The sequence below is a fragment of the Schistocerca cancellata genome, chromosome 3, assembly GCF_023864275.1.
Source record: "Schistocerca cancellata isolate TAMUIC-IGC-003103 chromosome 3, iqSchCanc2.1, whole genome shotgun sequence".
Lineage (NCBI taxonomy): Eukaryota > Metazoa > Arthropoda > Insecta > Orthoptera > Acrididae > Schistocerca > Schistocerca cancellata.
Window position 1 is genome coordinate 837,297,678 of NC_064628.1, and position 13,266 is coordinate 837,310,943.

General features: G+C 45.2%; 1 protein-coding gene across 2 annotated transcripts in view; it reads left to right on the forward strand.

Annotated features, from left to right (window-relative positions):
* Positions 1–13,266, forward strand: part of LOC126175884 (acyl-CoA-binding protein-like) — an 88,712-nt gene that overhangs the window by 62,085 nt on the left and 13,361 nt on the right. For both annotated transcript variants that reach the window (XM_049922928.1, XM_049922929.1), the window contains exon 3: positions 576–690. In XM_049922928.1, the coding sequence (XP_049778885.1) occupies positions 576–690 (115 nt within the window). The remainder of the gene's footprint in view (positions 1–575; positions 691–13,266) is intronic.

Here is a 13,266-nt window from a genome sequence, read left to right on the forward strand (position 1 = left end):
TGTGAATGAGGATAAATTCTCTGTATAAGTAGCAGGAGCAATTGCCATTGAGGTTTAAAGTGGAGCTGTAAATGCTTGAATGAGCTTGGATGACTTAAACGACGTCTAAAAGTGCTACTATTGTTGCATGTAATGTAATATATTTACGGTTTTGCTATATAAATTCTGACGTTTATTATTTCTGACTGACAGGAAGTAAGTAGAACTCACTGCATTTGAACACACTTCCATTCTTGACCAAAATGGACTCCATAATATAATCATAGCTACCTCAGTTTCAAAAGAGAACAATCTATACAATAACAAGTTAGCAGCAACCTTTGACATACATAAGGAATGGCAAAAGTCTGATTCAGTACAAAGAGGGGAAATTGTTCATGCTGCATAATACTGTTCACTTTTGTTTTCAGAGCAATTACAGGAAATAATTGTATTAAATTAACTCTAATTAGTTAAATATCTTTTTACTAGGCTGACAGTATTACAATACATATCTGTGTAGATGTATCTGTTAAATAGTTTTTTTCATTGGAGAAATAAATCTGAGTTTAAGACAAAATATATAATTATTTCAGAGATTCAACAAAGCAGCTGAAGATGTCAAGAAGTTGAAGTCTACTCCCACAGATGCAGAGCTCCTAGAGATTTATGCACTTTTCAAACAAGGTTCTGTTGGAGATGTTAACACAGGTGAGATCAGTTACAGGTTACAAAATGCATTTGCTTGAAAAATAAATCTCCGTATCTTGAGACAATCTGGCAAAAAGTCACTAGAATTGTATGCTTACATCATTGATTTATTCTTGAACTTAAGCTACTGCAGTTACACAGGATAGTAATGATTAAAACCCTCAATCAGTTAACACTCAAACCTGTGCATGAATTTCCAGAACCTTTCTGGTGTTTGATTGTGGCACATGAAAGTATGGTAGTCAAAGTAAATGAAAAGCTGTTACACAATGGATTCATTGACAAAACTATTGGCATTATTTTTCTTTTATAGCATGTAATATTGACTAAAGGCACCTCATTACTGATTTTGAATATTGGATTGATGTCTAAATTGGTTTTTCCAACAAAGATAATGACACTGTCTGTACGACACTGTTTAGAAATTCATGAAACCAAATCTATATAAGAGTAAAAGATACAATGTGGATGGCAGTTTCTTACGCTTCACTGGATGAAAAATGACATACTCTGTATACAGTGTTATCCCTTCCTAAAAACATACCTATGGATGTTCAAAACATAATTTTTCTGAAGTTGTTGCTCTTAAATTTGGACTAAAGTGCAAAGGCTTTATCATTTAATAGCAAAGAAATACATGCAAGAGATAAATCCTGTCTAAGTTTGACGACTAACCAGTATTGTGTTATCAAACTAACACCAGTCCTCTGCAGTTAAACAGCAAAACGTATTTTTCACAATTTTTACAGCATGATGCACAACAGGAATGTTGCATTGGCTGAATGTACCTGGAGAGCTCAAAGCAGCTTTGTAGAATATAGCTTTTGTTGCTTGATGTACCACTTTCAGACTTAAACTATGTGATCAAAAGTACCCGGACATATGGCTGAAAAAAACCTTCAAAGTTTGTGGCACCCTCCATCGGTAATTCCGGAATTCAATATGGTGGTGTCCTACCCTTACCCTTAGCCTTGATAACAGCTTCCACTCTCATGGCACGACACAGTCCGGCTGTACATTCCGAACCTGAAGTGCCGCTACCAGTGTTATCGTTTCAACCACACTAGAACTTCTTGTTGACACCCAGCCAAATGTGTAACCTGTAGTATGGTGCACACAAGGGTGATTGTCTGCCTCCTTTACCCCACTGTATCAACTGCAGTGGCGGCCATGCCGCCACCTCTAGAGATCGTCCCATATATCTTGATGAGTGGGCTGTCAGAGAGATTGGAGTAAAGGAAAAAGTGCATTACCCAGTAGCTTGCAAGTAACTGGCTGGTCACAAACCCCGTGTTCTCCTGTTTGGCACCTATAGTTCTGTTCTTGTTACCCCTTCCTCCCAGGGGGGTCCACAACTCTTTTGTGGATACGTGCAAGGCGAGCACGGGGCCCCGAGCTATTGCAGCCTTCTTTCTCTCCAGGGCTGCATTTCCTTCCCCTTCCCCTCCTTGCTCCTTTCCAGTCGCCCTCTCCTCTCCCTCTCTTGGTGTCCTTTGCTTATGTTGGCCCCCGCTATCCTCCTGGTTCTGTTGGTTTTACAATCTGGCTTTGTTGCATAAACATCTCCTCCTTTTGACATTCCTTGGTCCCCCTCTGGGGTTTGACCTCCATTACAAAATTTCTCCTCCTTAGTGTGGGCCATTTGGGGACGAGCACCTTACCTAGTGTCTCCGATGTGCACCCTCCTAGTACCTTCCACCTTTTCTTTCACGTCGTTGTCTGATGCTAGGGTACATAGCCAGCACGGTAGCCAGCCCGTGTGGTGGGGTCGCTATGTACCCTTTTGGTTGAGCCCCATGAACACACAGGGATCACACTTCTGATACCTGAGCTGTGACCTCCTCATACATGCCTTGGAGTGGTTGCTCATCCTCCTGGAGCATTGGAACTCCCGGCAATGGCCACCGTGCCAGACGGCCCTTGCTGTGGCTGGGTGGCGCCCGTGAGGAGAGCCCCTGATTGGAGTGGGTGGTATCAGGGTGGACACTATGCAAATGAAACTCATACGGGTCCAGAACTCTGGCCATTCATCTGTGGCTGTCTCTCTGCGTGGAACTGATTCCTCAAGTGCTGCTTCTCTTGCCCGTTGCTGATAAAAACTGCTTTAGCTGCCCAATCTGCAGCCCTTCGTGCCTGTACCCATCTTGGCACAATACCTGTGTCCATTACCCCCCCCCCCCCCCCCACCAGTCTCTAAATATGGTACAAGGTGTGATTTTTCACAGGGACCTCATCCTTCAAAGTGATGAGGAACTTCAGGACAATCTCGGACGGCAGGGTGTTCACTTTGTTCGGCGTGTTCAGAAGGGTCCTAAAGACAATCGTATTGATACTGGTGCCTTTATCCTGGCGTTTGAAGGGGATACCCTCCCTGAGAAAGTTAAGATTATGGTCTATCGTTGTGATGTGAAGCCGTACATCCCACCTCCTATGAGGTGTTTTAAGTGCTTGCGTTTTGGACACATGTCTTCCCGCTGTTCACAGGCCCCTCTCTGTGGTGACTGTGGACGTCCATTCCATGAGGGGAGTCCCTGTGTTCCCCCTCCTGTCTGTGTAAATTGTCATGGTAGTCATTCTTCACGTTCACCACATTGCCCAGTATATAAGAAGGAAAAAAAGATACAGGAGTATAAGTCCCTTGATCGTTTAACCTACACAGAGGCCCGTAAGAAATATGCAAGACTCTACCCTGTGTCCATGAAATCTAGTTACGCCTTGGTTACATCTTCGCCCCTTCCGCCCTCTTCCTTACCCTCATCCCGGACACCTCTCCTCCCCCCCCCACCCCTGCGGCTCCCACACCTTCTCCTATGGGCACTGCTCCCCCTCCCCAGCTGGAGAAGTGTCACACTCCTTCGGCGTCTGCCGGTCAAGGGCGCCTCTCCCAGGATGCCCCTTCCCAGCACCTTCCAGGCCAAGCGTCTGCTGCCGCGCGACGACCGCCAGAGCCGCGGTCTGTCGGCCCCCAGGTCGCCCGGTCTCTTTCTGTTCCTGATCTTGCTGCAGCTGGCTCCTTGATGCCACACAGCCCTCCTCGATCGCAGCCTGAATGGAAGAAGAAAAATAAGTCCCGGGACAAAGAGCCTCTGGTGTCACCGGAGGTCCCTTCCCCGACTTCACAACCGGATTCTGACCTGTCGTTCATGGATGTCACCCCCTCCTTGTCGGTGACGGGTGGGGACCCGGTGGTATGATTGGATTTAAAGTGTTTAGCCCCCATTTAAACCATCGTTCTGTGGTTCTCCAATGGAATTGTAATGGATACTATCGCCACCTTCCGGAATTGACATCCCTTCTTTCGTCCTACTCTGCAGCTTGTGTGGTTCTCCAGGAATCTCATTTTACTGATGCTCACTCACCGACCCTCCGTGGTTTCCGTGTTTTCTGTCGAAATTGGGTCGGACCCCTGCGGGCTTCTGGTGGCGTTCGTACATTGGTCCGTTCAGACATTGCTAGCACGTGGATACATCTTCAAACTACATTGGATGCGGTTGCTGTTAGGGTCCACTTCGACCTTGCAATCACGGTTTGCAATCTTTATCTCCCTCCTGACAGGACTCTTACACCTGCTACCTTAACCACCCTTCTTCAGCAACTCCCTCCTCCCTTCCTCCTCCTCGGGGATTTTAATGCTCATCATCCTTTGTGGGGCAGTGCCTTTCCATCTAGACGAGGTCTTCTTATAGACCAATTTATTGCAGACCACGACCTGTGCCTTCTTAATGATGGCTCCCCTACTCATTTCAGTGCCGGTCATGGTACCTTTTCTGCCATTGATCTCTCTCTTTCTTCTCCCTCTCTCCTCCCTTCATTACACTGGTCGCCACACGACGACCTTTGTGATAGTGACCATTTCCCGTTGATTATCACGCTCCCTTCCCGCTCCCCAATGGACAGGTTGCCTCGTTGGTCTTTCCAATGCGCCGATTGGCCTCTATATGCTGAACAAGTCGCGTTTTCTCCCTCTTTGTTGGGTTGTATTGATGACGTCCTACATGACGTGTCTGACGCGATTGTTTGCGCTGCTAGCCTTGCTGTCCTGGGCTCATCTGGACTATTTCGTCGCCGGCAAGTCCTGTGGTGGAGTACGGCTATTGCCATTGCCATCCGTGATCGCCGTCGAGCTTTGCAACACTTTAAGAGGCACCCATCCATAGCCAGCCTTACTACCTTTAAACGCCTTCGCGCTAAAGCCTGTTATTTAATCAGACAGAGCAAGCGGATATGTTGGGAACGATTCGTTTCTTCCCTTGGTTCTACTGTCCCTCTGTCACGGGTATGGGCTACACTTCGCTCTCTCCAAGGTTGCCATCAGCAGTCCACCCTCGCAGGCCTACACCTCCCGGATGGCATTTGTACGGACCCATTAGTTCTTGCAGAACATCTAGCAACCCATTTTGCAGTGGCATCAGCGTCAGCCTCCTATCCAGCTGCTTTCCTTCATCAAAAACAGCGGGCTGAAGCTTCCACCTTATGTTTCACCCCTTGTGTGTCAGAATCTTACAACAAACGTTTTACTTAATGGGAATTTCTTTCTGCTCTATCTTCTTCTCATGATACAGCCCCTGGCCCAGATTCCATTCATAACCAACTGCTTCAACATCAGTGCTCCACAACGGCAACATCTTCTTCAGGTGTTTAACTGTATCTGGCTCCAGGGTGACTTCCCTTCTCAGCGGAGGGATAGCATTGTGGTTCCTGTCCTTAAGCCTGGTAAGAACCCCCTATCTGTTGACAGCTATCGGCCAATTAGTTTGACCAATGTTGTTTGTAAGTTACTTGAACGGATGGTAGCCTGTCGGCTCAATTGGGTCCTCGAATCTTGGGATTCATTGTCCCCTTACCAGTGTGGCTTTCGAGAGGGACGGTCTCCATTTGTTTGGAATCCGCAGTTCGGCAGGCTTTTTCCCAGCTCCGCCATTTGGTTGCAGTGTTTTTTGACCTTCGCAAGGCCTATGACATGGCCTGGCGCCATCACATCTTACTTACCCTTCATCAGTGGGGTCTTCGGGGCCCACTCCTGATTTTTATCCACCAGTTCCTGTTCCATCAGTCATTTAGAGTTAGTTGGTATTGTTTTTAGTTCTCCACAGACCCAGGAGACGGGCATCCCACAGGGTTCTGTCTTGAGTGTCCTTCTTTTCCTCATTGCTATCGATGGACTTGTGGCTTCTGTCGGTCCTTTGGTCGCCCCTGCCCTGTATGTGGATGATTTCTGCATTTGGGTTAGTTCCTCTTCGATGGCATCTGCAGAGTGGCAGCTCCAGGGAGCTATACGGCGTGCCTCTGCATGGACCCTCTCACATGCGTTCAAATTCTCTCCTCTAAAATCGCGGGTGGTCCACTTCGGTCGCCGTACTATGGTCCACCCTGATCCAGAGCTCTCTCGATGCCCACCGATTGCGTGTGGTCCCACAGTTTCATTTCCTGGGTCTTCTTTTTGACAACAGCTCACTTGGCTGCCCCATATCAGACATCTGAAGGTAGGATGTTTCCGTAAACTCAATGTCCTTCGCTTCCTTGCCCACTCCTCTTGGGATGCGGACCATTCCCTCCTTCTCCGTCTTTATCGTGCTCTAGTTCTGTCTCGCTTGGACTATGGTTGTCAAGTTTATGGTTCAGCTGCTCCTTCCACACTGCACGTGCTGGATCCAGTCCACCATCGTGGTATCCGTGTGGCCACTGGTGCCTTCCCTACTAGCCCTGTAGATAGTCTCCTGGTTGAAGCTGGGATCTCCCCCCCCCCTCCCCTCCTTTCTGTTCGGCGGTCCCAGCTTCTGGTGTCTTACGCACTCACTATCCGTTCCTCACCCACTCATCCTTCCTATTATCTCCTGTTCCCAGACCATGGACATCGCCCACTCCACTCCCGCCCTCGGGCGGGTTTACCGGTTGGGCGCCACCTTGCGTCTCTTTGCCGTGATTTTCAGCTTCCTTCTTTGTCCTGCCTTCCTCGCCCCCCCCCCCCCCCCCCTTGGTTACTTCCTTGGCCTCGAATTCGGATGGATCTCCGCCGAGGTCCAAAAGATTCCATCCCCCCCCGGTGGTGGTCCGTTCCTTTTTTCGCCAAATTTTATGGGAGTTTCGGGATGCTGTTGTTTTTTTTACACTTATGGCTCTAAATCTGCTGATCATGTGGGGTATGCCTTCACCTCCTCTGTCGCAACGGAAAATCATCTGCTGCCACCTACATGTGGGGTGTTTACTGCGGAATTGATGGCGATTTCCCAGGCCCTTACCTTTATTAAACAGTCCCAACACACCCGCATTTAGTTATGTACGGACTCGATGAGTGGCCTTCTTGCTATTAACCGGTGTTTTTCGCGCCATCCCTTGGTCTCTGCCATCCATGACCATCTCGCTGATATTCACCGTGCTGCTTCTTCCATTGACTTCCTTTGGGTCCTTGGCCATGTGGGTATCCCGGGTAATGAGCTCGCTGATCGTTTGGCTGGGGGAGCAGTCACTTACCCCCCCATTTTCTGTAACCCCTCGTGCAGCGGATTTACGGCTTCACATCAAATCCCACTTCGCGCAGTCATGGGCCAATTCTTGGGAGGCTACTCCCCTGTCTAATGAACTTCGTGCGATTAAGGTGACACCAGGCCCGTGGCGTTATTCCTTTCGCCTCTCCCGAAAGGACTCGACCACACTGTGTCGTTTCCGCATTGGCCATAGCAGGCTGACCCATGGTTTCCTTTTGCGTGATGAGCCACCCCCACTTTGTGGTTGTGGAGCCTTCCAGTCGGTAGCCCACATTTTGGTTGAATGCCCCATTCTTTTGGCTCTGCGTGCTAAGTACAGACTCCCCCACACTTTCCCTTTGATGTTGGCTGACTATTCCCAGATGGTCTCTCTGGTTCTCGGTTTCCTCCGGGAAAGTGGTTTTTCTCAGTTTTAAGGTTTTTAATCTCTCTCTCTGGTATTGGGGCAGGGCGGTGAGTGTTTGGGTGTCTCCCACTGTAAGCAGTGTTAGGAGACTCCCGATTCACCTCCCTGACCGATATCCTCTTTTCTTCCCCTTTTACTGTTTTTATCCTTTTTTTAAGGCTTGGTTAGTCTTTCTATTCCCATACGTACTTCCTACATTCTATCAGTTGTACCTTTTACGTCACAGGTGGTCTTGCCTATGCTGCTTCAACATAGTGATGGGTTCGTTCTCTTGCCGACTTCCCTCATTTTGTTTTTACCAATGACAACATGATTGCCCTTTTACGTTTTTACCTTTTTCCATTTTATTTTTCTGACTTTACTGAGATGTCCCATTAGCGGAATGGAGCCTATTTGAAACAAGGGACTGATGACCTAGCTGTTTGGTCCCTTAAACCTCAACCAACCAACCAACCATGCCCGGGTGGTATGGTGGCTAGAGTCTCACAATTGAATGACGAATGCACAGTGTGGATTTCAAGCATGGCGTTCAGCAGTTGACCATCCTGTTACTTTGTCCACCCATGTCATGATTGGTTTTCTGTGGAAATCCCAGACTGGCCGTGATTTTTGATTTGGAGAAGGCCTAAGACACCTACTGGAGAACTGGTATCCTCTGTACTCTTTACATGTGGGGCTTCTGTGGCTGCTTTCCCTGTTTCCTCCTTGTATTTTTACAAGATCTAGTTTCCAAGGTGTGTGTGGGTTCTGCCTTGTTGCACACCTTTATCAAGGAAACCGTTGTGGCTCAGGGTTTTCATCCGGAGCGTCGTCCTGTTTATCGCTATTAACCTTTTGACGATTTTGCGGTCTATTTCCGTTCTCCACGGACCCACTGAGCAGTGTCTTCAGCGGTGTTTTGATTGCCTTTACTCCTGGAGCATCAACAATGGCTCTTGCTGTTCCATTCACAAAACAGTCTGTATGAATTTCTAGCAACGCAAGTGGTTTCTCCTACCATCTTTACATCTTGGGCCTGTTGCCCTTCCGTTCATTGAAACTACAAAATTCGTGGGGCTTGTGCTAAATAAGAGACCACCCTGGTTCTCCCATGTATCTTTCCTGGCAGCCCACTGTATCTGGTTCCTCAGTGTCCGTTTCCTCAATGGTACTTGCTGGGGTGCCGATCAAACCACCCTCCTGTGTGTACTGGTCTGTTCAAGACTCGACGATGTGCTTTGTTTACGTGTCTGCATGCCCATCCCTCTTACACCATCTCAACACTATTCATGATTGTGACATATGTTTGCCCATGGGTGCCTTTTACACCAGTCCAGTTGAGTCTGTATGCTGAAGCTGCTGTACTACCACTGCTTTACCATTGTGCACTGTGACTTTCTCCTAAGAAGGTATGCATGCCATTTGTCTGCCATGTGTGGCCACCCATCCTATGCTGCCTCCTTCGATGATTCCTCTGATCGCCAGTATGGGGTGTATCCCTTCTGTTACTTCCTGGCGTCAGCTTTCGGCACATGCTACAGCGGCATAACTTCACACTACCTGCAACTTTCCCAATGGGTGTTAACCCTTCACCACCTTGGCTTTGTGAAATGGCCCATGTTAACCTTGGTCTTCATTCGCTTGCTACATTTCGTATGGTTAAGGGCTGTCTCCAGGTCAGTGATTGTAAATGGCGAATTCCAGGCTATGTTGCAGAGATTTCTTGACTTCCGTAAGCTCTCTTTTTACTTACCGAAGATTTGCTTCATGGTTGGGACCTTGGAAACTCTAAGTGACTGGCGATTGAGTCGCATGAGACCGTTGAGTTATCTTTGTTGTGGGAAGGGTTTCCTCCAAGTTGGTGAATCAGCATCTTTGCTTTTCTACTGGAGTGTGTGAATCGAGGTAAGCATACGAAATGTAGAAAAGCTGCAGATGTAGATGTGCTTTACCCTGAATTTTTGGTGCACAGTGGACTGGTAACACGAAATTGGCTAGTCTGCCTTTTTAACGAAATTCTTTGTACAGCAACATTACCCAAAAAATTTAAGAGCAAAAATTATCGCTATCAAAAAGCCAGGGAAAGAGGGAACAGCTGCAGAACATGTCCACTCAATATCTCTACTTAGCTGTGTTTACAAGCTTTGGAAAGAATGATTCTCAACTGAATCCCAGATCAAATTGATGCTATACCACCTGAACAAGCTGGATTCAGACCTTATAGAAGCTGCTGTGAAAAAGTGCTCTCCTTGACTACTAGCATAGAATCTGGATACCAAAAGAAACTTAACTGGAGTAGTGTTCATTGACCTGTCAGCAGCTTATGACACGGTGTGGTGCGAGAGCCTATTATTGAAATTTTTGAGAGCAGTACCTTGCAAAACTCTAGGCACCCTCTTAACGTGTTAAGCAATAGGTGGTTTAAAGTACATCAGGGAGAAGAGAAAAGCAGATGGCATGTACTCAATAATGGATTACCTCAGGGCTCTGTTCTTGCTCCAATGTTATTCAACCTCTACACAGCTGACCTGCCGAAAATTTGAATATGCAGATGACCTGGCAATTTCATATCAGAGTGAAGACCTTTCTGAATGTGAAGAACACCTAACGAACAGCCTTACTAAACTTGGAGTATTTTGAGACATGGCGACTGAGACCAAATGTTTCTAAAACAGATGTAAGCCTGTTCCACCTCTCTAATCACCTTTCATCAGCAAAGATCAGTCCACGGTTCGGCCCTCTTGGCACAGTCAGATACAACGAAAGCCCAAAATACCTGGGAGTCACTCTGGACAGAACTTTAACATTCAAAAACACCTTTCCAATTTGGCCAAGAAGATAAACACAAGTGAACCTTGTGAGAAAGCTGGCAGGCAGTACCTGGGGAGCAACCACATGAGCCCTCAGGAGCATCTCTTGCACCGGTATACTCTGCAGCAGAATACTGTGCACCAGTCCACACAGTGCAGTGCCCACGTAGTGAAAGTAGATGTCCAACTGAACTCAGTTATGAGAGTAATTAGTGGTACAGTCCGCAAGCTTCTGAAAAAAACTCTATCCCTCTTCATGATGATTTGCTGTCACTGCCCAGGAAATGCCTCAAATCTAGAACGCCAGCATATGAAATGGGAGTCCAAATGCTATCCACAGGATTCAACCAGGACGCAGAGTGGAAATGTGAGTGGCAAGCTACAAGAACCCAAAACCACGAACTTGTAGACAATCCAACAGTTCCATTTCCTGGCTTCCACCAACCAATGGAGGTGTGGTTGCAGTTAAACAGATATCGGACTGAACAGGGTAGGTGCAAAGAAAACGTGCACAAGTGGGGCTTTTCAAGTGACAGTGTGTGTCTGTGGTGACACCCAAACAATGAGCCACATTGTGAATGACTGTCCAATCAGATGCTTCCCTGGTGGCATTGAGAAGCTCCATCAAGCATCCCATGAGGCACTCCGCTGGAACGAGTCCATCAAAATCTGAGTGTAGTCTGAGCTGTTTTAAAACTTGTGTACTATATATAATTTCACATGTTCATTTTTATATGTATTTCTTTGTTTTTCTAAATGTGTGTTACTATAATTGGCGATGGCGACATCCCAGAGCAAACAAAGACCAACACGCATCAATTAAACAGAGGAAAAAGAAATCTTAAGACAGCCACCAGAAAAAGCACAAATAGAACACGAAGAGACACACATGTTCGATATAGAAGAGAAATTTCAGCTGACATATATAGAATACAAAGACACAAATACAGACATTACACCATTCTTACATAGACTGCCAAATAACCCACAGGTCGAAACAATAACTACTATCAATACAATCACACACAAAAAAATAAATGAAAAAACAACTATGGAAGAGTTTCAATTACTGCTTTATATAGGAGCACTCACTACACTAAATATACACACTAGGCAGAGATCAGAACGAACCAACACACAGAAGAAACCCACAAAACCAGTATGGCAAAACAGGCTACAGATCAGAATAGAAAAACTGAGAAAAGACATCGGACAGCTAACACAATTTATAAGAAATGAAATGTCAGAAAAAAACAAAGGAGGTTAGATAAAATCTCACAAGAAGAAGCGATAGAGCAATTAGATGAAAAGAAGCAGGAATTACAAGCATTGGCCACATGACTTAGAAGATGCAAAAAAAGTGAAAATAGAAGGAAACAAAACCAAACATTCAACACAAACCAAAAGAAATTTTACCAGACAATAGATAACACACACATTAAAATAGACGATCCACCAAACATAACAGACATGGAACACTTCTGGAGCAGCATATTGTCAAAACCGGTACAACATAACAGGCATGCACGGTGGATACAAGCAGAAACAGACACATACAAGATGATACCACAAATGCCTGAAGTGATAATTTTGCAACATGAAGTCACCCAAGCAATTCATTCTACTCACAATTGGAAAGCCCCTGGCAAAGATAAAATAGCAAATTTCTGGCTAAAGAAGTTCACCTCAACACATTCAAATCTAACTAAATTATTTAACAGTTACATTGCAGACCCATACACATTCTCTGATACACTTACACATGGAATAACTTATCTGAAACTAAAGATCAAGCAGACACAGCAAACCCAGCTAAATATCGCCCAATAACATGCCTACCAACAATATACAAAATATTAACTTCAGTCATTACACAGAAATTAAGGACACATACAACAACAGAACAAAATTATAAATGAAGAACAAAAAGGCTGCTGCAAAGGAGCATGAGGATGTAAAGAGCAACTGATAATAGATGCAGAGGTGACATATCAAGCTAAAACTAAACAAAGGTCGCTACACTACGCATACATTGATTACCAAAAAGCCTTTGATAGTGTACCCCACTCATGGTTACTACAAATATTGGAAATATACAAAGTAGATCCTAAATTGATACAGTTCCTAAACATAGTAATGAAAAATTGGAAAACCACGCTTAATATCCAAACAAATTCATATATCACATCACAGCCAATACGGATTAAGCGTGGAATATACCAAGGAGTCTCATTAAGTCCTTTCTGGTTCTGCCTTGCTCTGAACCCACTATCCAACATGCTAAATAATACAAATTATGCATACAATATTACTGGAACATACCTACACAAAATCACACATTTGCTATACATGGATGATCTAAAACTACTGGCTGCAACAAATCAACAACGCAACCAATTACTAAAGATAACAGAAGTATTCAGCAATGATATAAATATGGCTTTTGGAACAGACAAATGTAAGAAAAATAGCATAGTCAAGGGAAAACACACTAAACAAGAAGATTACATATTGGATAACCACAGTGACTGCATAGAAGCGATGGAAAAAAGATGCCTATAAATATCTAGGATACAGACAAAAAATCGGACTAGATAATACAAATATTAAAGAACTAAAAGAAAAATATAGACAAAGACTAACAAAAATACTGAAAACAGAATTGACAGCAAGAAAACAGACAAAAGCTATAAATACTTATGCTATACCAATATTGGAGTAGTGAAATGAAATGGAGTAACACAGACCTAGAAGCACTCAATACACTTACACGATCACAATGCCACAAATATAGAATACATCACATACATTCAGCAACAGAAAGATTCACATTAAGCAGAAAGGAAGGTGGAAGGGGATTTATTGACATAAAAAACCTACATTATGGACAGGTAGA